Source organism: Mesoplodon bidens, assembly GCF_964165515.1.
Source record: "Mesoplodon bidens genome assembly, chromosome: 4".
NCBI lineage: Eukaryota > Metazoa > Chordata > Mammalia > Artiodactyla > Ziphiidae > Mesoplodon > Mesoplodon bidens.
The window spans coordinates 148145335-148172102 of record NC_138160.1 but is presented as its reverse complement, the minus strand read 5'-3'; the positions used below and the strand labels follow the sequence as shown (position 1 = coordinate 148172102).

The 26768-nt window shown below is 61.5% G+C and overlaps 1 protein-coding gene across 1 annotated transcript in view; it reads left to right on the top strand.

The window, feature by feature from the left end:
* The window catches only part of KDM4B (lysine demethylase 4B), a 140365-nt gene extending 115447 nt beyond the window's left edge, over positions 1 to 24918 (top strand). The window contains 15 exon segments of the mRNA XM_081233490.1: positions 777 to 878; positions 1227 to 1426; positions 9165 to 9607; positions 10054 to 10174; positions 12165 to 12343; positions 14628 to 14850; positions 16468 to 16544; positions 16830 to 16885; positions 17067 to 17175; positions 21363 to 21566; positions 21569 to 21618; positions 21620 to 21794; positions 22226 to 22345; positions 22839 to 22931; positions 23993 to 24918. Of these exon segments, the coding sequence (XP_081089616.1) occupies positions 777 to 878; positions 1227 to 1426; positions 9165 to 9607; positions 10054 to 10174; positions 12165 to 12343; positions 14628 to 14850; positions 16468 to 16544; positions 16830 to 16885; positions 17067 to 17175; positions 21363 to 21566; positions 21569 to 21618; positions 21620 to 21794; positions 22226 to 22345; positions 22839 to 22931; positions 23993 to 24169 (2329 nt within the window). The 3' untranslated portion in view covers positions 24170 to 24918.
* Positions 24919 to 26768: the final 1850 nt, after the last annotated feature.

The window sequence follows — 26768 nt, the reverse complement described above, 5'->3', positions numbered from 1 at the left end:
CCTGCCCACCCGTCCCCAGTCAGACAGCCCTGCTTCCCCTTGGTGAGTGCTTGGTCCTTGGAGGTGCGGCTGCCAGGGACCCTGTAGGGTCTCCTTATAAGGTCTTGGTGTCTGACCCCACTGGGGCCACATGGAGAGCTCCCTGGGGGAGGGAAGCCACGGCCAGCGCCAACAACTCTCTCCAAAACAATCCCTCGGCTGTGAGACCCGGAGCCTGTGGTTGTCCTGGTGTCCCCTGCCCAAGGCTGAGCCTCTTCACCGCCCTGGCCCGTGCATCAGCTCCCGGGCCAGTCACATACCTCCTGAGGTCTCAAAGCTGCACTGTCCCCTCCCTGGAAAGTTTCCAGGAACCGGCAAGGACGTCCCCACAGGACCCGGCAGGGGTGCCCTGGCCACTAACCTGCAGCCCCCCTCCCTTTGTCGCTTTCCTTTCTTCCTTTTTAACCCCAATTCCCCCTCGTTTTCACTAAGAAGCCACAGCTCAGCTTCAGCGGGGATTCTCACTTGGGGCCTGAGGGCCGCCCTCCATCCCGTCCGGGGACTGTCGCAGCCCCTGAGCCCGGGGCCCCGCCCTGGAGGCTGGCGTGGGCAGGAGGTGAGGGGGGCCGGGGCGCAGCTTAGAGAAGGGGCCACTGCGGGCTCTGGGCTCTGGGCTCGGAGCTCCTGCAGGTGGAGAGGACGCAGGGAGAGCCCGGGGCCCCGCGAGGCCCTGTGGCGAAGTGTCTAGGGAGTTAACACAAGTCCTAGAGAAAAACCCCCTGACGTTTACGTTCTAGACAAATTAGTCTGAAAGAAAACAGACACTGGAAAAAGACTGAGGAGGAGAGGAAACCAAGTCTAGAGAGGAAGAAAGAGCAGACCAGGAGGCCGGGGCTGTCGTAAGTGCACCTTTTGTCTGTCGCGCAGGCATTTTCCACGAGCTGCTGTTTCCATCTGAGCCCACGCTCCCCGTGTCTCCCGCCCCACCACACAGAGGCTCCTGGAGCCCGTCCGTCCCGCCATCCCATCTCCAGCTGCCATCGGCACGCGCTTGACACCCCCTTGCCGTCCCCTCCCCTCCCCCAGGCCTCTCTCCCTCCACCGCCCCTGCCCCCAGGAGCCAACCCCACCCAGGGCCCCCGCTTCCCTGGGCCTCCTGGGGGGCTCTGTCTGCTGGACAGGGCGCACAGCCCAGGGCTTCTCCCCTCCGTTGTTTCGCCTCCCGTCTGATGAGCCTCCCTCTCCAGGTCTCACCGGAAGCGGAGCCAGCCCAAGAAGCCCAAGCCGGACGACCCCAAGTCTCCTGGCGAGGGGGCAGCTGGGACGGCCCTCCTGGAGGAGGCCGGTGGCGGCATGAAGGAGGAGGCCACACCAGAGGCCGACCCCGAGGAGGAGGAGGAGGAATCCCAGCCGCTGCCGCAGGGCCGGGAAGCTGAGGGCTCCGAAGGTCAGTCCTGCTTGGTGCCTATGCTGGCCAGGCCCCGTGCTTTCAGAATCCGATCCATGTGCCTTGTGGGCAGGGAGGGTGTTTTCTAAAAATGTGCATTCTGGGAGTGCTGTGAGAAGTCCCTCTTCTCCCAGAAACTGAAGAGAGGCTGTCCCAGTCCATCCAGCTGCTGAAACAGAATCCACAGGTGGGCAGCTTGAAACAACGGGCTTTATTCCTCGGTGCTGGAGGCTGGGAGATCAGGGTGCTGGTGTGGCCTGGTGCTGGCGAGGGCCCACCTGCCGGTTTGCATGTGACCTTCTGTCACTATGTCCTCAGGGGGAAGAGAGAGCCAGTGAGCCCTCTGGCCTCTAAGGTCACTGATCCTTAGCCAGGGCCCCACCCTCATGACCCAGTCACCTCCCAACCAGCCCACTGAGGGCTGGGCTTCAGCATGAACTTGTGGGGACGCAGACACTGAGTCCGTAACAGAGGTGTTCTCTGCTCGGTTGGGAAAGGGGATGGCCTGCTGTTTGCAGCCAGATGCTGGACGTGCCTGCGGTGGGGATGCCCCACCTGCAGGCTGGCGTGGAACAAAAAAAATGTATCTGGGCACCATGGTGGGTGTGTCTCAGAACCGTACCCTTTACACTGCCTGGGGCCCGTCAGTCGCGGAATATCACTCCGTGAGCGTTTGAACGTTCCCCACTCCCATGTTTTATGGTGCTCCTTTTTCTTTTCCACGGCTGGTTTCATTTTCCTAATTTGCAGCTTCAGCTGCTCACACGTTTGCACCTAGCAGCTGCCCCCCAGGTGTAAAGGAGGGGCTGGGCGGGGCTGGGGGGGCTGGTGGCAGATTGCCAGGCAGCAGTGCCTCAGGCCCCCATCACGGGCCGTAGGTTGCTGGAGGGTTCCTCTTCGGGACTGTGTCTTGGAGCAGGTGAGCCAGCACAGCTCTGCCCGGCTTGGGGTCAGGCCCTCCCCGGGGTGCTCGTGGCTGGTGTCACAGATGATGTGGCATTTGAGGTGACTGTCCACCAGGCACCGAGAGGGGTAGGCGCATGCCCCTGATGTCCCCACGGGCTGGAAGGGGGAGTGTCCCTGCGGGGGGCCCCCAGGAGCTGGAGGCAGGGAAGACTGGAAAGTTTCCCGGGTAAATTGCATGCTGGCCTGTCCCAGACAGCCTGGCATGCCACTTGCCTGGTGGGCATCACGCAACAGCCCGCTCCACACGGGAGGGTCTGGACAGTCTGGGGAGGCAAGACACAGGCGGTGGGGGGCGGGGAGGGGTTGTGCGTCGGCACAGTCTGTGCGCAGGCACGATCACCCCGTGGAAATGGACCCAGAGGCTGAGGCCTGGTGACACAGGGAGCTAGCGGAGTTGCCCGAAACGGGCTGGACACACAGAGCCGCACCACACTTGTCACGTACAGGTGTTCACAGAACACATGGTTTTGAAGAATATCCTACCTATAATGAAAGCATCCAGAGGGTGATGCAGGCTGGAACAGACGTAACAGAAAATAAAATACATTTATGGAGAAAATTAAGAGACTTTTTTGAAAGACAAGGAGGCGCTGTAACATAAACGGGGCTGCACGTGTTAGGGGGGCTCCCTGCAAAGGTGCTGGCCAGCGGCCTTGGGGGATGTTGATTTCGATGCAGCCGGAGGGAGCAAGGACCGAGGAAGAGGGGTCGGGAGAGGTCAGGGCTCTGTGACCGGCCAGCGGCCTGCAGGCAGGAGCAAGGACACTGTCCTGGGCTGCAGTGAAGGCCACTGCTCTTCCCTGGGGTGACCCTCACATGCAGCCCCGAATGTCACACGGGCACCCACGCCCCATGTCCCGTTTACTTAAAGTTCAGAAAACACGCCAGGCAGACACTGGGCTGTTTAGGGAAGCATCCGAGTCTGCTGGGTCTGCCGTGTGACAAAGTACCCGACACAGGGCTTCAGGAACCGAGGTTCATTGTCTCTCGGTCTGGAGGCTGGAAGTCCGAGGTCAGGGTGTGGGCAAGGCTGGTTCCTTCTGAGACCACGAGGGAGGGTCTGTTCCAGGCTTCTCTCCTTGGCTCGTAGACGGCCACCTTCACGCTCACATAGCCTCTCCCTGTGTGCCAGTCTGTCTGCATTTTGCCTTTCAGAAGGACACCGGTCACATTAGATGAGGGCCCACCCTAATGACCTCATCTTATTAACTCATGACATTAGCAATGACTATTTCCAAATGTGGCTGCATTCTGAGGCCCCGGGGTTAGGACTTCTACATAGGAATCTGGGGGACACAGTTTAGCCTGTAACAGAGTAAACGTGCCAAAACCAAGAGGGGCTCCCTCGGAGTGGGTGGTCTGCAGCTGGGAGGGGCACGTGGTCCTTCCGGCTCTGTGCCTGTGTCGTGAGAGCATGGGCTGCGGTGGGTGAATGAATGATGGACCCTCTGCCGTGGGCTCCGGGATCCAGGGCCCCGAGTCCCATCGACAGGTGAGGCGTTTGCATCTGACTCCAGAGGCCATGGAGCTAAGCTGTAGGGAGGTTAGGACAGTGGTTGACATGGCTAGGTTGGGGTTCTGGCCCAAGAGGTTGGGAGACTTGGTGGGAGTCCCTGGTGTGACTGGCAAGGACTGGGGTGGTGACCGCCCTGCCCCAGGGTGGGCTGCGTGGAGCGGGACAGGAGCAGGCTGGGCTCTGTACCCGGGCCACCCCAGGTGGCACCTTGCAAAGTTGCCAGGGGGCATCGGTGCTCTCATGGGGGTGGGGTAAGTGGGAGAAAAAGCAGGTGGAAATAAAGAGTCCAGGTTGAAATCTGGGGACCCGGGCCCTGGACGCCACCTCGGCAGGCCAGTGGGGATGTTGGAGGGTTAAAGGAGAGGACGCACACCCCGCCCGGGGCCTGTGGGAGGACGCGCGTCCCAAGGGTCTTGGCTTCAGCCCGAAGTGGCTTTTCCCAGGATTGGAGTCAGCCCGTCGGGGGCTAGCCAGGGCGGGTGCTCCTGGGCCGACCAGTTCAGACTGTCCTGAGAGACAAGGGTTTTAGCGGGACCCCTCCTGGGAAGGGTGGGAAGGATGCCTTGCGACCACGGGCATCTCTCCTCCCTCTCGAGCAGGCGCAAGGGGCCGCCGGCCTGAGGCTGGATGCAGGGCAGCCAGCAAGAGTAGATGCCCTGTTTACCCAACTGCTTAGCAAAGGAATAATGGTTCTCTTTTCATTAATTGAATTGAGTTAAAATGAACCTTCGCCCAAACCCATCAACTGTTTATAGAGACAGCCGCACCCCCCATGCCCCGTCACCTCCTGCTTGGACCCGGCCCCGTCACAGGGACACTGTGCCTCGGTGTCTCGGGATCCCAAGAGCTGGCCTCAGGCTCATGCACGGTGAAGGCCCGGTTCCTCTCCAGTTTTCCCTTTTCTAAGCAGATTGTTACCTAAATGGGGCGGGGTGGGGGGTGGTCTCTGTGCCCACCGAGAGTAAAACATGCTGCTGTAGACCAAACCCTGCAGGATGTGTGCCCTCCTTCCTGGCATCTGCAGCCACTCTGTCCCCCTTCCAGGGCCTCAGCCCAGGACCCCCAGGGCTTCTCCAAAAGGGCTGCAGGCTCCGTGCTCTGTGGTGGGCTCAGTGTCACGTGGCTGTGGACCCCAGGCAGAGCGGGGATGTTCCCAGGGAGGCGTCTCTGCTCACGGCTGGCTGCTTCCTTTTTCCAGACACCCCGTCCCTGTTCCACTCCAGAGCCTGGTTCCCAAGAAAGGAGGAGTTGGGGTGTTGGGACATCTCCTGGAACACCAGCCCCTCTAGAGGGGAAGGGGTCCCTTCAGGGGACAGAAGGAGGCTGCCACAGCTGGGGAGCCACGCGTCCCGGTTGGGGGCTGTCCCTCGAGCCCTTGGAGGAAGATCGCTCTGAACGCATCAAATAAATAAGTGCTCACAGTCGGGGGTGACAGCAAACACGTCTGGGGAACGAGTGGAAGATGTTAAAGTGGTTTCTACACTCCCTTTAACACCAGCTTCGTGCCCCTCAGAGCTGTGAGTGTGAGGAGCGTTCGGGCACGAGGACAGGACATTTTGTTTTAGGTTTGCGTCGGGAGGGTGTGTGCTTGCCGCCGCTGCTCACGTAGGAAGCCCCCTGACTGGAGTAGGCGGAGGCGGGCAGGATGCAGGTGCCTGGACTCTACAGGGGCAGGAGGGGGCCCGGCTGGCTGCAGGTCCCTTGGCCTGGCGGTGGGGGGCTGCTTCCCCTCCGGGCTGCCGGGTCCCACCAGCTCCCGCTGCCGGGGGTCTGCAAGAGCAGCTGCCCCGTGGCCTGGCCCAGGATGGGACCAGCAGCCTCCGGCACAGCAAGCCCTGGTCCCGGCGGGAAGGCAGCCCGTGTCCACCTGGCTTGCTGGGACCGCAGGGGCTCCCTCCTCCTGCCTGGCCCTGGCCAGCTCTGGCCAAGCACGGCCACTGTCCCTTCTGCCAGCTCTGGAGCTGGCGGTGGCAGGGGCAGTGGTAGGGCCCCAGGAGGGCTGGTCCCAGAGCACGTGGTCCCCTGCAGGGCAGAGCAGGGCCGGGGATGGGTGTGCAGCCGCCCTGGGTCACTTCCCCTTCCCTCATGCGCCTTTTTTGACGGCTTTAGGACAAGACCCCAGGGGGGCGGCTGCACCCAGCGGTGAGCAGCAGGCTGGGCGGGGCATTGACACTCACGCCACAGTCCCCTGGCCTGGACTCTGCTCAGGACGGATGCGGATGCGGGCTGGCTGGGCCAGGCAGGGCAGGGTCCCTAAGCCAGGCAGCAGCCCTGCGCCCCCTGCTCTCCCCTGGGAGAACTTTGGTGGGAGAGGAGGCACGGGGGCCCCAGAAGCTGGCGTGGCTGTAACATCCATCGGCAGTGGGGGGGTTCTTGGCTGAGCCTCCCCACAAAAAACAAGTGCCAGATGGGCCTCAGCAACCCTGCTGGGGCAGAGGGGGTCCCTGCCATTCTGCGTCCCCTTGCACACCGGGGGCGGTGAGAGGCCCTGTGTGTTGGGGAGGGCCCCGGCTCGGGTCTGAGCCACCGTTCCAGCTCCATTTCGAGGCTCCTTCAGGCGGGCCAACCAACAGGCTTTCCAAGTGCGGCCTGCCTGCCCTAGGCCTCCGGTGGTCCCCACGGCGTGAGGACAGACAGGGCCCGGGCCCCCCAGCGTCCCTAGTGCCCTTGGGCTTGTCCCCTAACAGGGTCCTCTGGGTGCGCCCCCGTCAGCTTCCCAGGGCCTAGTGACCGTGAGGAAGGAGCCAGGGACGTGTCCTTCCCCAGCAGCATCTGGAGCCGGGGCAGCTCGCAGGCTCTGCTGTCCTGAGGCCCAGGAGGCCGTCGTTGGACTTCTGTTCAGGTGGCTGCGCTGTCAGGGAGGAGGGCATAGTGGATTTCCTTAGAGAACGAAGCCGTTTCTCCGGAAGTCCCTGCTGCCGTGTGAGAACGGGGCTCTGGGCCGCCTCAGCACCATTTCTATAAATCAGTAGAAGAGGCAGGAAAGAGCCTGGTCTCCTGGGCCCTAATAGGTCACCTCCTGGGGCTGGGCTGCTGTCACCAAACCTTAGAGCAGTGTGTCCCCCACACCTCTCCCCGCCCCCCATCTGCCCCCCACCTTTCAACGCCCCCCCATCTCCCCTCTCCCACGTCTCCTGGGACGGGGAGGTGCCCTTTAGTGGCCAGGACCATCCAAGTCCAGCATCTGTAGGGGAGAAGCAGCTTTGTCTGCAGAATGCCCGTTTCCTTTCCTCAGCCGGATAACTGTTCCTGGGGCGCTGGCAGTTGGGGGTTCCTGGGGAGCGTGCTGGGCTCCTCCAGGTGGGCAGAGGTACAGGAGGAATCCTGACTGCGCCCGTGCCCTGGGAAGGGTCAGGGCCAGAGGGCATGGGGGGCGCTGGCAAGCACTCCCTCCTCTGAGAATCTCTTGGAAAAGCTCGGCTGCCTGCTCAGGACCCTGCGGGCTGCAGCGACCAGAGGGGCACCTCCACGAAGGCCAGGCTGGCTCAAGCCTCTGCACTCGCCCAGTGGGGGCCGCGGGTGGGGGTCACCTCCCTCCTAGCACTCAGGGCGGGGGGGTCTGCCTGGAGGAAGGGAGGGAGGGCCCTTGCTTGACCCCTTCCTGGGTCAGGGCCGGTCAAGGACTTAAGTGATGGCCTTGCCCTTGGGAGCATCATCCCACCTGTGTCGTTATCTTTGGCTGAGGGACGGGGGTGAAACACGGACAGGTTTTTATAGCAAGAGGTAAATGTGGATGCCGCGGGGCCCATCAGACCCTGTCATGTGTCACGTTGTAACAGGTTTAGCCAGGAGAGGGACCACTGCTTTTCTGCGAGTTGTCCTTACTTTCCCGGCCCTCAGAGACCCAAACTGTGACGCGTTGGAGCCGATGGTTCACGGGTACCGTCAGTAGGGTGACCACAGTTCGTCCCCTGTATCAGCTGCTGTCACGCCTCAGCTGTGACGCCACCTCCTGTGACGTCCTGAGCCTGTGGGGACCCGGGACAGGCAGTGAGGGCCTGAGCTCGTGTGCCCATTCTCCAGGTGGGCAGGGAAGGCCCGAAGGCTGTGCTCTGGGCCACTGGTCCTTGTGGGCGGGCATCCCTGAGGCCGTGCACACCTCGCCCTGAGCACAGCAGGCCTCGTGGAGCCCCCCGCCCGCATGCATCCCTAGTGGCTGTGTGATGTGACCACAGAGACCCAGTGGCTGAAAGCAACAGTCTTATTCTCCGACATTTTTAGGGGTCAAGAGTCTGACATGGGTCCCACCGGACTAAAATCCAGTCATGGGCAGGGCTGGCTCCTCTGGAGGCTCCAGGGGAGAATCATTCCCTGCCTTTTCCAGCTTCTAGAGGTGCCGCATCCCTGGCTCTCGGCCCCATCCTCCATCCTCACAGCCAGCAGCGCAGCATCTGTCTGGCTTCTTCCGTAGTCATGGCTCCCCTGGCCCCAGCTGGATCCCCTGCTGTTAAGGATCCCTGTTAGTACATGGGGTCCGCCTCAGGATCCTCAGCTCAACCTCATCTGCAGGATCCCTGCTGCCATGTCAGGCTCCGCACGCACAGGTCCCGGGGCTACAGTGTGGGCGTCTTTGGAGGACATGACCCCTCCAACCACACCGCCCATCTCTGTTTATTTGATGAGCTGCACGCCCACTGTGGTCCTGAATTAAAATGCTGCTGAAGACACTCCCTGTCCACCTCCCTCCCCACCCTGTCACCTGTCAGGAAGCCCCCCAGTGCCGGCCCTCGCGTCTTCCGGGCCCTGCAGGCCCCTGTGGCACTTCTGTTTCACACAAGTAGAACCACTTGTTTATGGTTTGTTGTTTAAGGTTATGCTTTTTAAAAATTCCACAAACTGTGTGCGTTTACTGTAGAAATAAAGGAAACTCAGACACATGAAAAGAAAATGCATCCCGCCTCCTCCCCCCTCCCCTCAGAAAGGATGTTCAGAGCTGGTCTCTTCCCAGCTGCTTTCGGACAGCTCGCCTCGGCGCCCTGTGCTCATTCCAGAAGGTGCTCTGAGCGTGTGGCAGGACTCTTGAGGCCAGGGTGCTGCTGCTCCAGGGCTCGGCTGCCTGGCAGGGGGACCTGGCAGCAGTGACAACTGCCCGAAGCCTGGGTTCCTTGGGGGAAGGCCTCTCTGGCCCAGAGGGGGCCCTCAACTAGTGCAGCTGGCTCCCGCTCGGGCTGGGGGGGCTCGAAGGGGGTGCCTGGCCACTGGCCCCTGGGGTGCCCCGGCCCCCGCCTCTGACTCATCTCTCTTCTGCCCCCACAGAGGACGGGAGGGGCAAGCTGCGGCCGGCCAAGGCCAAGAGCGACCGGAAGAAGAAGAGCTATGGCCCTCCGCACCTCCACCACCCGCTCATGCCCCAGCTGCCGCCGCCCCCGCCCACCCTGTTCCCCACCGAGGAGGTGCCCCTGCTGGAGATCCCGGCACCGGTCACTGGCCCTGAGGCTGCCGAGCAGAACCCCCTGCCACCGCCCCTCAACGTGGTGCCCCCCGAAGCGCCCAGCGAGGAGCCAGAGGTGAAGCCACGCCCCATCATCCCCATGCTGTTCGTGGTGCCGCGGCCCGGCCCGGCGGCAGGCGACAAGGGCCGCGTGTCCTGCCAGCAGGCCTCTGAGCACTTTGCCCAGAAGGGCCCCACCTGGAAGGAGCAGGTGGCCCCCATGGAGCTGACGGGGCCCGAGGAGGAAAGTGGAGCCGGCGAGGTGCAGGTAGGGGGCAGTGGGTGCCGGCGAGGGTCCCTGGGGCCAGGGGTCCCCCTGCCCCACGTGCTGGCCACAGCCCCGCTCGTCCCAAACGGCCCCTATGGATCCTGTCCCGGAGGCCAGTGGCACGTATGTGGTTTAGAAAACACTATGGGGGGACTTCCCTGGCAGTCCAGTGGTTAAGACTCTGCGCTCCCAGTGCAGGGGGCCCGGGTTTGATCCTGGTCAGGGAACTAGATCCCACATGCCACAACGAGGACCCGGAGCAGCCAAATAAACAAATGAATATTAAAAAAAAAAAAAAGAAAAGAAACCACTGTGGTTGTTGGCTGCCCCCTTCCTGGGGTCTTTTGCCCCTGACTGAGGACACTGGGGTCCCTCTGAGCTGGGCTCCACTGCCTCTGCTTCTGGCCCCAGAGCTGCTCCCACAGAGGCCTCCTGTGCTGTTTTAGGCTCCGTCGACCTTTTCCAAGTTGAAGATGGAGATCAAGAAGAGCCGGCGCCACCCTCTGGGCAGGCCACCCACCCGGTCCCCGCTGTCTGTGGTCAAGCAGGAGGCCTCGAGTGACGAGGGTGAGCAAGGCTGCCCCTGGCTCTGCTGCGCCCCTGCCCTGTCTTCCTCTGCCACCCGCCCGGCCTGCTCACTCCCGCCACCCCCAGCCAAGGTCGGGCCTGCAGACCCAGCCCCGGCACAGCCTCAGACCCTCTCCCCAAATGCCGTGGGGCCGAGGTGCCCCCTGCCCAGCCCACAGCTCCCGAGGTCAGGCCTGGCTGCCCCCAGGCCTCTGCCCTGCCCTTGTTTGCTCCATTTCCCCAGGGACGCTTGCTCTACTGGGCCCAGGGCCTCAGATGTCCAGTGGGGCCTCTGAGGGGCAGGTGCAGCCACCTGGGCTCACACCCTAGCCCACTGCCCAGAGCCGGGGACCGTGGTGCCATTTGCCTTTCTGTGACTCGGTTTTCCCATCTGTAAAATGGGGTCTTCTGGCCCCCTCAAGGGGTCCTGCCAGGGAGGTGCACGGGGCTGAGGCCTGTAAAGCGTGTGGCCTGGTGCCAGGCACACGGTGGGTGCTGGGAATGCCAGGAGCGCCGAGGCCAGTTGTCACCCAGAGCTCCTGGTGCGATGCTTTCAAAGTCTCCGTGGTAACCTCTGCCCCCTCCTTATCCTGTGAGAACTGAGAAGATGCCGTCAGCAGAGGCTCCTGCCCACGACCCCCAGCACACTTGCTGTGGCCCTTGTGCGTTTGTGTCCCTTCCTGGCCCTCCAGGTGAGCGAGGACCACACCTCATCCTCTCACAGCCTCGGGATCTGTTCGGATGCCTGGTTGCCTGGTGCAGAGCGTTTCCAGAGGGCAGCAACGAACGATGGTAGAGGTGCTGGCCGCATCCCCCAGGGAGAGGCTTGAGAAACGGATTCAGGGTTAGAGGATCACGGAGCAGCATGGGGCCTGGAGCTGGCCCATTTCCAAGTCCATTTCCAGCAGAGACGTCCTGGCCCTGCGGTCCCTGTACCCGTCCTTGGAGACAGGGCTGCGTGGCCCCTAAGTGGGAGAACCTGCTTCGAGAACAGAGGAAACCTCGCTCTTGGCCGTCACCCTGCAGACACCTGTGACTCACGATGCTCCGGGCTCTGATCTCTGACCTGAGGCCAAGCTGAGGCCAAGGGAAAGTCAGCGCCGGACTGGGGAGCGGCCAGTCCCAACAGAAGTGACCCTTCCTGCCTGAACCCAGCGTGCGCCTGGGAGAAGTTGGAATAAGAGGCGGTGGCACTGGAGCTGGAGGGGCAGAGACGGAGAAGCTTCTATTTAACACTCGGCTGAAAGTCGGAGTGATTGTCTTATCTGCAGAAATCCTGCTAAGCCCATTTATCGTCTTCCCTTTGAGACGCACGTGGAATGTGAAAAGCGCCTGGGTGGCTTCTTTAATTCTGAAACTAATTTGAGGGCGAGGATGTGGAGGGTTCTAGAAGCGGGTCTCGGGCTGGAGCTCTGGGAGCAGGAGGGGCCTCTCTGGAGATCAGATGCGGCCCCAGGGTCCCCGTGCATTGAGGCAGCCTCTGGCCTTATAGCTGGGACGGCTGTGGTACCAGCCATGCTGGCCCAGCTCCTGGGAAGGTTGGGGCCCCAGGGATGAGGACCCCGTTCCTTGGGCAGGTTCCTGGGGACCGCTGACGTTGATGCCAGGGCAGGTGGCACCCCTGTGTCCTCAGGAAGTGCAGGAATGGGATGTGGGGGATTGGGGACAGTGAGCTGGGAGTCGAGGCCGGTGGAGGCCAGCCCGGTGACAGGTAATGGGAGGGACATCTGTCAGTGCCCTCCATCTTACAGGACATTGGGGCAACAGTGCCCCCGCCCGACTCCCAGGGGAGTCTGTGCCTGACCTGCCAGGGCCTGACCATCCCATCTCCTGTCCCCAGATGGGATCAGCCCTGAGCAGAGGGGGGCCAGGGCACCTCCCTGTGGAAGGGCTCAGGGGCCAAGAAGTGGGGACCCATCCCCTGGAGCGCGCACTCGGTGGGGTGGGGTCCTGGGTGCTGAAGCTCCTCCTCCCTCCCGCTTTACTCCAGAAGCCTTCCCTTTCTCCGGGGACGAGGACGTGGGTGACCCCGAGGCCTTGAGGTCTCTGCTGTCCCTGCAGTGGAAGAACAAGGCGGCCAGCTTCCAGGCCGAGAGGAAGTTCAACGCGGCGGCCGCCCTGACGGAGCCCTACTGTGCCATCTGCACCCTCTTCTACCCGTACAGCCAGGTGAGCCGGTGCTGAGGGACCCCCGGGCCATGCCGGGCTGGGCAGCGTCTGCCTGCTCCCGATGGCACCAGGGCTCGCTCTGCCTGAAGGGAATCCCTTCCCCCTGAAGGGAGGGTGATGGGGACCAAGAACCCATTTGCTGTTGGAGCCACAGTGGGCTCGGTAGAGAGCCCGACGGAAGGCCCCTGTGAGGGCTGCGGGGAGAGAGCCCAGGGTCTGCGTTTCAGTGGAAGGTAATTTATCAATGTGCCTCAAAGAGGATGAGAGTGCAAGGAAGCATCTCAGATGGCTGTCCTCTGAGAGGCCCTCAGCTCAGCCCAGGGGGCAGCGCAGGCAGGGGGCCCGGGGGTGGGCCCGGGTAGGCGCCTGCGTGGTGAACAGGGGCTGGCAGTGGGGGACTGGGGCTGGGCGAAGACCCACGCGTGGCCTGGCACCACGCGGCCCCCAGCTCTGTCCTGAGTTTCCAAGTTGTGATCGTGGCCTTTCCCCGCACTCTGCCCTGTACCATCCACCGCCAGGTCCTCCCGGTTTCCTCCTTAACCTGTTCCGTGCTGTGTCCCCCTCCCCTAACCCTGACCACTGCCTGCCTCCTGCCCTTCCTGTTAGCACCTCATCACAGCCACGCATGGCCCAGCTGGAAAGCCCGCCAGGCTCACCACGGCCTCCGGCCTCTCCACATGCCCCACAGCCACCCTCTCCTGTGATATCTGCCCCCGCACGCACACATAGCACGCTCCGTGCTGTCCCCCAGCATCTCCCACACACCCACCCAGGCCTCTCCCTTGCCAGATGGATTTCTGTTCACTCTTTGATTCCACCCAGCTGCCACCTCTTCCAGGAAGCCTTCCTGGACCTGCTATCCCAAGCTGACTCCAGCATGCCCCCCAGCTTCCCCCACCCGCCTCTGCTCTTGCCCCTGCCCTCTGTTTATCAGCCCTTGGAGGACAGGGCTGGGTCTCACTTGTTTTGGGGTCCCCGGCTTCCAGCCTAGTGCCTGGCATCTTCCACGTATTAGCTGAGCTAGCCGAGCTCTGTGCCCTGTGCTGAGGGCGGCACACCCATCTCGAGGGCCCTGCCACTCAGAGCTGCCAGGACCCGTGGTCCCTAAGTGAGGCAACATCTGGTCGTGGAAACAAGTAAGACGAAACGTCCAGATGTCTTCTCTAGGCACGCGCCTCCTCAGCGCCGCTGGAAGTCAGCGCTGGGAATACTGGCTTAAGAGGCGAATCTCCTTAATCCCGGTTGCTAAGTGAAGTATTGTGACTCAGCTTAATCACGTCAACAGTATCAGCGGGCCTTGTGGGGCTGCCGCTTCCGCAGTCCGGAGCCCTCAGAGTTGGGGACCAGACTTCGCTTGTCCCATATCATGGGAAGGGCTGTGGCTGGATACTCTGCCTGTTTGGAAACCATCCAGTCCCCTAATCCAAGTTGCCAGGTGGGGCGCCCCAGGGCCCCACCACCACACACACACAGTGCATCAGGCCAGTGGTCTCTGGTGGCCTCTTTCCTTATGACCTGAGTCGGTCAGAGTCCTTCCGTCACTCTGGGTGCTGGGGAGGCTCGTCTGGGAGCCCCACCACCCTGTGACAGGCCCAGGGTTGCTGGATCCCGGTGCCATAGGCAGGATGTTTTCACCACAGTCTCTTCATCTGATTGGATTTGGGGGGACTGGGGTACAGCCATCATGGGGCGCGTGCGAGTCACAGGTGGGGAGAACGCCCCACATAGATACACAGATAACACGGCATCAGGTGATGGTCAGGACCACGAGGACAGACAGAGCAAGGAAGGCCTGGGGGCTGCTAGTTATGTGAGCAGAGATCTGAGCGCCCCAGGCAGTGGAACGGCACATGCAAAGGCCCCGGGGCAGGACCATGCCTGGCATTTGGGAGGAACAGCGAGGAGGCCCTCGTGGCCGGAGCAGAGCGAGCCAGGGGCAGTGGGACGAAGGCGAGAGGGATGAGGGCAGCAGGGCAGTGTCTGTGCTGTGTCTGCAAGTAACCCTAAGTGGGAGGGCTTGTGGGTGGGGGGGACAGGGTCTGACTGCCTTTGGGGAGGATCTCTCGGGGGCTTCTGAAGCAGAGTTGGGGGCTGGGAGGGTACGTCAGGGACACCCATGGTGGGGCAGTTGCAGGTGTCCTGGTAGGGGTGCTAGTGCGGCAAACAGCAGCCCGGGGTGTGCTGCTTGGGGACGGAGGAGCAGAGGATAGAGTCAAGGATGTCAGGGGTCCCCGCCCGCCCCATGCTGGGCTCTCCACTGATGATGGCGGCCCCCCTCCTGCAGTCCCTACAGACCGAGAGGGAGACTCCCCAGGCCTCCCTCGGGGAGGGCCCCTCAGCCACACCGCCTTCCAAAAGCGGTCAGAAGACGCGGCCGCTGATCCCCGAGATGTGCTTCACCTCCAGCGGGGAAAACACAGAGCCGCTCCCCGCCAATTCCTATATCGGCGACGACGGGACCAGCCTGCTGATCTCCTGTGCTAAGTGCTGCCTGCAGGTCCATGCCAGTGAGTGCTGGAGGGGGGAGAGCCGAGGGGTCCGCCACACACAGCCCCGCTTCACCCTCCCGAGACGGCCACCCTCGTGTCTGCGGGGCAGGGAAGCCCCTTCCTCTGTCTGGCTGCTGCTTCGGGCCTATAGCGGGACCTGGCGTCATGGGGTGGGGGTCTTGACCTTTGGGGGCAGGTGTCCTGGTCCTGGTCAGCCTCCTTCTGGGAGGTTCCACCGAGGCCTGCCCTCCCCGCCCAGGGCCTGGGAGGCAGCAGGAGATCAGGTACCCGTCAGGGGCCGTGACGCTTTTAAACTCCGCACTTTGGGGCCGGAGTTGGAACTGATGGTAGAGTGAGGTTCTAGAGTGGTCCAGGGGTCTGATTTATCTCTGCCATCAGTGACTACCCTCCCCCAAACCCTGAAGGCCCAACCATAGCCTGAGACAGGAAGATGCATGTCTGTCCCCTTCTTGGGTGGGAGGGGGCAGCGAATGTGCGATTAAGATCCCAGGACAGGGAGAAAGCTTCCTGGAGCCGCTTAATTTTGCGTGTGTACATCTCTGTCCGGTGCCCGCCCTGCAGAGGCCTGCCCGGGGCTCAATCTGTCTCTTGGCTGGGAGCCCGTCTGCTCTGCCCAGCCGGGCCTGGCTGTGAGACATGCTCCTGGGCAGACGGGCCCCCCGGGGTCAGGGTTGGGGGGAGGGGGTGGGCAGCAGCCGAGCCCACCACCCTGCCGCTCTCGAGGGGCCTGAGGTCCAGCCACGCAGGGGGAGAGGAGCCTCCCTCATTGCCCTTGGGAGGCAGAATCCTCAGCACAGGCATCTTCCTTGAGCCAGACAGAGGGGGACACCCCCAGGCCTGACCTTGGCTGAGGGCCCCAGGGGATGGAGTAGGGGGCCAGGTGCGGGCTCTCGGGTACCTTGCTATCCCTCGGGTCGCCCCCTTCCTGCTGCCTTGCTTTCTCCCTGTCCTTCCCCCAGGGACCTCTCAGCACTGGCCAATGGCCCCTCTAGCCCACAGAGCCCGTTTGGTAGGCAGCGAGCCCCAGCTGGCTCAGGGTCCCCGCAGGACTGCTGGGCAGTGACCCCGGGTGAGGCAGGGTCCTAGGGCAGGCTGTGCCTTCTGCCCTCGCTCCAGGGCACGGTCCTCCGCCCCTCCTCCATGCCCCCTCCCCCATGCCCCCTCCGCGACTGTAAATCCGGACCACATCCCAAAGCCAACACCTTGGTAACCCAGAGCCTCCGACTGCGCTTTCGGAAACAGTGGACTCTGGGCCCAGCTCTGCTGCTCTGAACTCCGGGCTCCCCGAGGCCCACCTTGCATCTCACACCACCGCTCGGCCACCTTCCTCTCTCTCAGCTCAGAAGAGCCTGGGCGAGCCTCCCAGACTGGGGTGGGGGGCGAAGGCCAGGATGAGTCTCTAGACCCGGCAGGGCTCCCGCTTGGGGGCCAGCTCTCCTTCCCCGCGTCCGTTTCCAGACTTTCTCCGGCTCTGCGTGCAGTGGCCCGCATTGAGGTAGAGCGGTTGGTGAGCACAATTACCCTCAGTGCCGCAGCCGCCCTTCCCCCGCCGGGGGGTCCCCGTGCAGCCCGCAGGCAGCCGCAGTGACAGATGGGCCGGCCCTTGTCTTCCAGGTTGCTACGGCATCCGCCCTGAGCTGGTCAACGAGGGCTGGACGTGTTCCCGGTGCGCGGCCCACGCCTGGACTGCGGTAACTCGCCCCTGCAGCTGGGGTGGTGCTCTGAAAGCCGGCGCGGCCCGTGGGGGAGCCTGTCCTGGGCCCCGGGCTTGCCCGATCCCGCAGGGTGACCTTGGGCTGGCGGCCTCACCTCCCTGGGTCTCGGGTGGAGCCCGACGCACTCTCGGCCCATCGCTTCCTGTGGCCGCTAGTTTGAAATGTAAGGACCGTGGGCGGGGGACGGAGCAGGTCCCGGAGCAGCAGGCGGGCGGCGCCGCCCTGCACACCCCTCACCTAGCTGTTGTCTGGTCCCTGTAGGAGTGCTGCCTGTGCAACCTCCGGGGAGGCGCCCTGCAGATGACGACCGACAGGAGGTGGGTTAGAAGGGACTCTCCTCCTGGGGGGTCCTGAGGGGCGATTTGGCGCGGGGGCAGGACCGGCAGGAGCTGATGAGGTCCCCTCGGCCTGGCCAGCCAGTGCGTACAATCGTGAGATGACCCCAAGGGGACGGAGTGCACCTGTGACCCCTGACCCCACCTGTTCCGCCCCTCCCAGGTGGATCCACGTGATCTGCGCCATCGCTGTCCCGGAAGTGCGGTTCCTGAACGTGATGGAGCGCCACCCCGTGGACATCAGCGCCATCCCCGAGCAGCGGTGGAAGCTGGTAGGGACCCTGGAGTCCCTACGCCCCAGGGATGCAGGGTAGCTGCCAGGGAGCCAGAAGTCATGATTTCAGTTTGGCCAGCAGTTACTCTTTGAATAGCCATGGGGGTACCCGGAGAAAAGCAAGGCTCCCCTCCCCGCCTCTATTTCCAGCTTTTCACACAGAGGAAGCCACTCACACTCTGCCCAGTTCTTTCTTGCCTAACCTGCGATATGCCGCCAAACAGAATTTGAAGTACCCAGTCCAGTTACAGTGGTCTTAGAGCAGGGCTCTAGAATGTCTTCATCAGGCCTGACTGAAACTCTCACACGTTAAATGGCAACTCCCTATTTCCCCTCCTCCACCCTTGCAACCATCACTCTGCTCTCTGCTTCTGTGAGTTTGTTTCCTATGCCTCGTGGAAGTGGAATCACGCAGCATGGGTCCTTCTGCGTCTGGCTTTTTTCACTGAGCATAACGTTCTCAACATCCATCCATATTGCTGCAAATGGCAGGATTTCCTTCTTTTTCATAGCTGAGTAATATTCCATTGTATTTCTACACCACATCTTCTTTATCCATTTTCTGTCGAGGGACACTTAGGTTGCTTCCAGGTCTTGGCTATTGTAAACGATGCTGCAGTGAACATGGGGGTGCAGGTGTCTTTTCAAGATAGTGATTTTGTTTCCTTCAGACAAAAACCCAGGAGTGAAATTGCCAGATGATATGGTAGTTCTATTCTTAATTTTTTGAGGAACCACCATACTGTTCTCCATAGCAGCTGCACCAATTTACATTCCCACCAACAGTGCACGTGGGTTTCCTTTTCTTTCTGTCCTCAACAATATCTCTTGTCTTCTTGAGAATAGGCATTCTAACAGGTGGTTTTGATTTGCATTTCCCTGATGATTAGCGATGTTGACATCTGTTCATGTACCTGTTGGCCATCTGTATGTCTTCTTTCTTTTTTTTTAAAATTAATTTATTTTTGGCTGCTTTGGGTCTTCGTTGCTGCGCACGGGCTTTCTCTAGCTGCAGTGAGCGGGGGCTGCTCTTCATTGTGGTGTGCGGGCTTCTCGTTGCGGAGCACGGGCTCTAGGTACGTGGGCTTCAGTAGTTGTGGTATGCAAGCTCAGTAGTTGTGGCTCGCGGGCTCTAGAGGGCAGGCTCAGTAGTTGTGGCGCACGGGCTTAGTTGCTCTACGGCATGTGGGATCTTCCCGGACAGCGCTCGAAGCCGTGCCCCCTGCATTGGCAGGCGGATTCTTAACCACTGCGCCACCAGGGAAGCCCCATCTCTATGTTTTCTTTAGGGAAATGTCTATTCAAGTCCTTTGCCCATTTTTGAACTGGGCTGGTGGCTTTTTTGCTCCTAAGTTGTAGGAGTACCATCACTGGCCCCTCTAAGGAGCACGGCCATCCTTGGGCAGATGTGGTCTTGCAAGGCTCACGCCTCCTGCTCTTGCTGGTAACACACACACCCCTCCCCCATCTGGGAGAGCCTTTGGCTCAGTGGGCAGTAGGCAGACAGTGAACAAACACTGGCTTCCCTTCCCAGCTCGGCCACCAGCCAGCTGTGTGACTCTGGACAGACTCCTTGACCTCTCTGTGCCTCAGCCTTCCCCTCCATAAAATGGGGCTGCTAGCAGTCCCCTGTGTGGGGGGCATCAACTGGGCCACAACAGAAAGCGCTAATCGTGCCATCTGAGCACCATCGTGTGCTCCAGGTCATCATCACCTGTGAGTTTGCAGGTGGCCGTGTGGGGGACATGTGGGTGATGGGATGTGTCTTGTGGCATCTGGGAGCTGGGTCCTTGGCCAGGGGAATGGACAGCATCCTGGCTGCTTGTCCTGCCTGGTTTATTTCCCAGCTGCCTGGGGCAGGCCTGGCTAGTGACACTCCTCCAGGCCTCTAGTGGGCAGGAGGCAAAGAAATGGGGCTGCGGCTACTGAACCCAGCGGGGAGTCCCAGTGAAGGCACAGAGACACCGACCGCGGAGCCCACAGGTGCGGGGCCCCCGGGCAGGGCCGAGGGGGCAGCCAGCTGGAGCCGTGTGGGAGGGGACGGACGGGGCTTGGTCAGGAGACAGGGCACTGGGGCCAGCGCCAGCCCCACCCAGCAAGGACGGGCGTTAGGAAGAGGCTGGCGCCTGCGGGTGATTCCTCCAGGAGCGCAGGCAGAAAAGGCTTCATTATTCAGGTGGAATGATGGTGCGGTGCGCTGTGCCGTGATAGATCCTCCCTCCCAGACGCTTTATGGATCATCTGACATTTCCAGCTTGCAGCCTCTTCATTACCAGCACTTGTAACGATGAATTAAAAATCCTTTTACACGAGGCTCGCTTGTATCGCCTAATGGAGCCTCGCAAGGAAGCCAGCGGTTAACTCCTGCGTGCCTGGCCACCCGCCCGCCTGCCTTCCCGGGGCCATGTGCAGGCCGCAGGCTCGGGGACAGTCACACCTGGTCATCTGCCCAACTTTCTGTCCCCGTGACTCCCTGGCCACTGGTCCTGGTGAGCGGGGGTGGCCCCAGCCTGCCGGCGGCCCGAGCCTTGTGCTCACCCCCTCACCAAGCCAGGTCAGGTTGTGAGGGCTGGTGGAGGCGAGGCTGCCGGGGCAGGTGCCTTGAACCAGTTCTGCCCTCTCGTTGGCCCTGCCTTGAGGTGTAGAGGCCGGTGTCACAGCCTGATGGGAGGGAGGGTGGGCTGGCAGGCAGGCAGGCAGTGAGGGATGACGGCAGGGGCCGGTGGGGAAGAGGGGAGGCCGGAGACATAGGACATGGTGTCTTGCGGCCTCCATGGCTGATGGCACACCCAGCCGTAGCCCTTGGCCTCCTGCTGGCCGCTGTTCTCCACCGATGTCCACACCCCACCATGTACCACCCCCCATCCCCACCCCCACCTCACTGCCTCCAGTGAGGGAGTCCTAGACACAGGACTCACCCTTAAGGCAGCCCTGAGCTCAGCCCTTGACAAATGGCCCGATGGGGGCCTGGCCTGTATTCCTCATGACGTGGAAACTCAGAATAATGAGCTGCCACCGGAGGCTGGCTTGAACGAGCTGCATGTCAGGCCGGGCTGTCGGGTTTCTCACGGGCCTCGGATGTGGGGTCGCGGCCTGGTCTCCAGGGCGGCTGTGCTCCACCTTCCGCTCCCCGTGGAGCCACGCAGAGCCCAGCCCTCAAGGGTGGTATTGTGCTTCTGCACCTGTCCCCGCGGGCGGGCCGGAGAATCGGGCATCGACGGCCTGATAATGAGATATCATTGCCATCGATCGGCGCCGGGCAGCACTCCTGCGGCGCCTTTGCTGTGGGGCTTCTCTGGCTTTTGAATGCGGTTTGCAAAGCGGTAAAGGCCCGCTTATTAAATGCCCAGAGTGACGGGCTGGTGGTTGCTGAGTGGTGGCAGGGCGTGGCCGTGGGTGCAGCATCCGCGGCCTGGGAGCTGACGCCCAGCAGAGCAGGTTACCCAGGGGGGGCGTTCGTGGGCCCTCTGCCCCTCCTTATGAAGGGTTACACTGCAGCGCCTTTCATTCAAAATTAAGATAAAATCCCCCATTTTATTTATTTAGTTATTTTCTTTTAAAAAAATCCCCCATTTTAAAGGGAACATTTTCCTTTTACTACATTCACAGTTAGGCAACCATCACCTCTATCTAGTTCTAGAACATTCCATCACCCCAGAAAGAAACCCCCTCCCTATTGGGTGGCTGCCATCTCCCTCCCTCAGCCCCTGACAACCCCTAATGCACTGGCTGTCTCTGTGGATCTATCTGCCTGTTCTGGATGTTTCCCATCAGTGGAATCACACCCTGTGTGTCCTGTGTCTGGCTTCTCTCACTGAGCATCGTGTTCTCAGGGTCCATCCACGTTGTAGCGAATGTCAGTGCTTCTCTCCTTTTCATGGATGAATCACGTTTCACTGTGTGATTGTTGGTGCCTATTCCAGTCGTGGAAGTGCTCCTGGGGGGCAGCTGCAGGCCGGGTTGGTGGGCCTGGGGTGGTTTGCGGGGGGGGCTCTACATCGCGGTCAAGACTCTCCCAGGATGCCTCCACTCAAGGCCGGCTGCCGGGCCTCTGCACTCCAGCCCTGGGTCTCAGAGTCACTCTCCGGAGACAGACCTGGGGGCCTGGTCAGAGGCCTCCCAGCCCCAGGGGGCGGGGGCAGAGGCACCGGCCAGAGCCCCATTCCCACCGCCGTGTCCCCGCAGAAGTGTGTGTACTGCCGGAAGCGGATGAAGAAGGTGTCGGGCGCCTGCATCCAGTGCTCCTGCGAGCACTGCTCCACCTCCTTCCACGTGACCTGCGCCCACGCCGCTGGCGTCCTCATGGAGCCAGACGACTGGCCCTACGTTGTCTCCATCACCTGCTTCAAGCACAAGTCGGGGGGTCACACTGTGAGTGCCTGCCTGCCCTGTGCCCTGTTCCCCTGCCCGCCCACCCGCCCCGCTGTGTTCTGACACCCCCTCCGCCTCCAGGTCCAGATCCTGAGGGCCGTGTCCTTAGGGCAGGTGGTCATCACCAAGAACCGCAACGGGCTTTACTACCGGTGCCGCGTCATCGGCACCACCACGCAGACCTTCTACGAAGTGAACTTTGACGACGGGTCCTATAGCGATAACCTGTACCCAGAGAGCATCACCGTGAGCAGCGCAGGGCTGAAGGGGGCGGGGCCAGGGGCGGTGGGTGGGGCGAGGGGCGGGCGCAGGGCAAGCGTTGCCCTTAGGAAGGGAGGTGGCCGGATCCCTCACAGAGGTCCCCAGCATCCAGGGTCACCATTGTCCCTGCTCGACAGGCCCAGGCTGTAGGGCCCCTGCTGGAAAGTGCCACCTGTTTCTGTAGAAACAGCAGAGAGCCAGGCCAGTCTAGATACGCCTGCAGGCGGGCGATTCCCCAGGGCTGGGGTGGCCACGGCACCCCTGGCCTGGGCACCTGCCCACAGCTCACCTTGATAGTTCAAGCTGAGAGCACTGCCTTCCTCCTGGCGGCAAAATCTACCAAATGGGACCTTTCTTAGCCCAGGCGAGCGAGGCCGAGGGCGCCCCTTACCCCCCACCCGTCCTTCCTTCCACAGAGTAGAGACTGTGCCCGGCTGGGTCCCCCAGCCGAGGGCGAGTTTGTTGAGCTCCGGTGGACTGATGGCAACATCTACAGGGCCAAGTTCATTTCCTCTGTGACCAGTCACATCTACCAGGTGAGGGGGTCCTGTCTACCAGGTACAGGGATGGGCTGGGGCGGGGCCCTCGACGAGGCCCTGCTGGGGATAATGGCGTTTGCCCGCTAACTGAGAAGGTCAGCACAAGCTGGAAGGTTGTCCAGCTGTCCAATATTATCCCCTTTGGAGGTGTCTTCCCGATTTGTGTGTGTGTATGTGTGTGTGTGGTAGAATATACCTAACACAAAATTTACTGTTTTACCGATTTTTAAGTGTACAATTCAGTGCCCTTGTTTTTTTTAAAAAACCAAGTCGGTTGTGAGTTTCTCACCATGATTGTGGAAAAGAAATTATTGAAAAGGGTGGAATCTTTGAAGAGAAACCACCCGTATCCCAGCGAGAAAGATGACAGCTGCTGACCCTGTGCTATTTCCCGTGGCTTGTCTGGCAAGCAGGCCGTGAGAGTGCGGGTGTCGGGCCTCAGCCAGGCCAGGCTGAGCAGCCAGCAAGCTGAACTGTGTCCCCTTGGCAGGTGGAGTTCGAGGATGGGTCCCAGCTGACGGTGAAGCGTGGTGACATCTTCACCCTGGACGAGGAGCTCCCCAAGAGGGTCCGGTCCCGGCTGGTAAGTGGCTGGGGGTGGGGGTGAGCGCTGCTGCCTGGGAGAGTGAACCGTCCAGGTGGCCTTGACCTCCTGCCTCGGCCTTTGCCTGTTCTGGGGCGGGAGGGTCAGCCCAGCTGGTGAGGAGGAGACAGAAGCGCCTGCACATGGATCTGAGCTGCAGGTCGGTGATGCACAAAGGAACGGGGGAGACTGGCCTCTTCTCACAGCCTTTCACTGTCTTCTTTCTTTTGTGTTTAATCCAAGGTTTTGAGGATTGGGCGCCATGGCCATGGGTGGAATAGCTGAGTCAGAGCTGGTGGGGGTCTCAGATGCCAGGTTCCCTTGGGGGACGGACAGGAGCTGCCAGGCAGACGAGTGGCCTGTGTGCAGCCTGGCCTTGCCTCCTGCACTCTGTGGATGGCAGGGCGCCCGTCCTGCTAGGGGGCCAGTGACTGGGAGCTTAGGGCCCCTCCTCTGCCTGATGGGGGGCTCACTCACAGGGTGGGGGTCCAGGCAGAGGCAGGAGGGGCCATCCCCAGTGAGCGTTGTTTCTCAGAACATTGTCATTGGCTGAGGGTCAGCAGCCCAGGGCCCTTGACCCCCAGCAGGGCAGGCATCTCCTCCAGCCAGGCCCCCGAGCGGAGCCTATATTTCAATCTGTTCTGGCTGTGATAACAAAATATCACAGACTGGAACTTACACAACAAACTATCTCTCCTGGAGGCTGGAAGTCCAAGATCAAGGTATCAGCAGATACCTTGGAGTCCTGGAGGCTGGAAGTCCAAGATCAAGGTATCAGCAGATTCGGCGCCTGGTGAGGGCCGGATCCTGGCTTACAGACACCTGCCTTCTGGTGTGCTCACATGGTGGAGAGAGAGCGAGCGAGAGAGGGCTCTCTGGGATCCCTTTATAAGGGCACTGATCCCATTCACAAGGGCTGCACCCTCATGACCTCATCACCTCCTGATACCATCACACTGTGGCAGGGTAGGGCTTCAGCACAGGACTCTGGGGGTGGACACAGACCTTCAGGCCGCAGCACCCCATCCGCACTAACCCCAGTGCCGTCTGATCTCCTGCAGTCGGTCAGCACGGGGGCCCCGCAGGAAAATGTCTTCTCGGGAGAAGAGGTGAAGGCCGCCAAGCGCCCACGGGTGGGCACCCCTCGCGCTGTGGAGAACTCGGGGCGGAACCCGGACTACCCGGCCTTCATGGAGAGCCTCCTGCAGGCGCAGTGCTGGCCCGGAGCCCCGTTCTAGGACAGCCGGCCGCCCGGCAACCCCTTGGCCCAGCAAGGCAGGCGCGGCGGGCCCAGGCATTTGCTTGCTGTGAATCCCTGTCCTCGCCTCCGTGGCCCGAGAGGCTACCTCGGCGACAGGAGCGAGCAGGACGCCACATGCGCCCCCGGACTCAGGGAGCAGGGCCACGTGGGCTCTGGGGGGCCGGCGGGGGCACGCGCCACCCCCTCGACCCAGATTCATAAACCACGTAAGCTCTTCTTCTCGAAAAGGTGCTACTGCATTGCCTGCCTCCTGAGCAGCCTTTGAGATTGTGACTTCTGTACATAAATCACCTTTGTGAGGTTCTTTCTATAAATACCTATTGTTTAAAAAAAATGCAAGAAAAAAAGGAAAGAAAAGGAAACACAGGCCCCAAAGTTGTTTTCTAGATTTGTGGCTTTAAACACAACAAAACAAAATGTCCTTTTTCTCAGAACCAAGATCGCTGCGGGAGATGAAAGCAGCTCGTCTTTTCGTTTGTTGTGTTTTCTGGTCTCGCTGGTCTGTGAGTGGCGGGGATGCACTGTAGCTGCGGTGAGGCCTGGGGGCGCCCAGGGATCCCGGACGGTGGCGCCGGGTCACTCACTCTCTCCCGATCGTGAGATCGAGAAGGTCCGGGTGGCTGGCACCGCCGCCAGCGCCCAACGGGAGGAGACCGGCAGCTCCCTGGGTGGCCTGCCCCTTGTCTGCGTGGCCTTTTGCAAAATAAACGCTCTCTCCTCTGGTGGCTCCATCTTTTGCTTCTTCCCCTCGGGAGACCCATCCCCCAGCTGAGGCCTTGGGTGGGTGGCCCTCGGGGGGTCCGGCTGTGGCCCAGGTGTGCAGGGGGTCTTCCCCGGAACCCGAGGGGCTGGCACATCCTGTATCCTCTCCGTGACGTGTGGATTTGTGTGTCCAGGAGAGAGCATGAGAGGGAATCGCTTTCGGCTCAGAGGAAATCTGCCTCGTAAGGGTTGTGGGTTGAGTTTCCAGGCAAAAACGTGCTTCTTAGCACCCCGCCTCTCAGCTGCTCCGCTGTCCCCTGTAGAGGGATTGAGGGCATCATTTGCTTGTATAGAATTTTTTTAATTTTAAAAAAGAGGCTCCAATGGTTGCCAGGCCAGAGAGAACTATGTAAGGGGAGCGGAGAACAACTTCCTTGATGGGGAGGGGGCAGGTGCCCTGGAGGGGCGGGCGGGGCGGGAGGTGCCAGGGGAGTCGGCGGAATGTCGGGGTTTCCTCTGCATGCAGCAGCCCCTGCCCCGGGGCGCTGTCACTGTGTTCATATGTAGTTTGAAAATGCTATTTATATTGTAAAGAGAATAAAAAGAAGCGGGCAGACGCCCCTGCGGCCCTGGGTTGGGCGGTGGGCCGGACCCTGTGGCCGCTCTGGGTCGCACCCCGTCCGTCGGTCGTGGGTTCCCAGACAACTCTTGCAGACAGATGGTCTCACAGCAAAGGGGAACGCACACTTCCCCCACGAAGATACATCCGTGTCTGTGTGCGAAAGCAAAAAACAAACCCACCCACCCTGTTTTTTTCCTACCCGAGATTAAGGATGCGCGCTGTATTTTTGCCTAATTCCCCTGCCTCTAGGTTCATAATGAATTAAAGGCTCGTGAGCACTGCGAATTACAGCTCCAGGTCGTTGCAGTGTCTTCTTTTCTGAGTGGGCGCCGGGATGGCGGTTGGCGGTCGGCGGTCTCCAGCAGGGGTGGGCTCCAGTCGCCCCCTCCAGGATGGAACAGGCGTGGAGCCTCCCTGGAGGCGGGGGCCGGGGTGGGGGGGCACGCGGCCTGGCGCCGCAGCCCCTGCTCCCCGCCTCCAGGGTGGAAGAAGTTTCCTTCCTGAGCTGGACATCTGAAGCTTGGCTCCACACAGACCCCCCGCATCAGAGGCAGTCAGGGACCCTCTGCGTCTGACCCACCCCTTGCTTGTCAGGGGCCTGCGGCCACCCTCTCCCCCAGCCCTCCCAGCCTCAACCCAGTTCTTGTGACATCTGAGCTGGGGAGCGTATCTTGTGGTGGGCGGCCACTGGGCATATGCGAGACAGTGGGGTCTCCCACAGTGGGGTGAGGCTGGGACCCCCGTATTCATGACCGTGGCGCTTGTCCAGCCAATACTGGGGATACAGCAGTAGGTGTGTCACCAGTGGGAGAGTTAGTACGTAAAATGGGATGTCAGCTGTGATATGGAGAACGGGGTGTCCTGAAGGAGATGAGAGGTTGAGCCATGGGGACTTCTTGGGGCACAGCCCTTGCAGAGGCTCTGGGGCAGCACCGTGCCTGACTGTTTGGAGGAACAGCCAGGAGGCCTGTGTGTCTGGAGCAGAGTGAGCGAGGGGGAGAGAGGGAGGAGGGGAGGGCAGGGAGGGGACAGGGCAGGCTGTGCAGGGCCTTGTGGGCCGTGGGGAGGACTTCTGGTTTTCACCCCCAGGCAGGTGGGACCCTGGAGGGCTGTGGGCCGAGGAGGAGGGGCGGGGCCTGACTTAGTTGCTCAGAGGTGCCCTCTGGCTACTGAGAGGAGGACAGACTGTGGGGTGAGGTGGGAGCTGGGGACCAGGGCAGAGGGGGCTGCGCTGAGCATCTGGATAGATGGC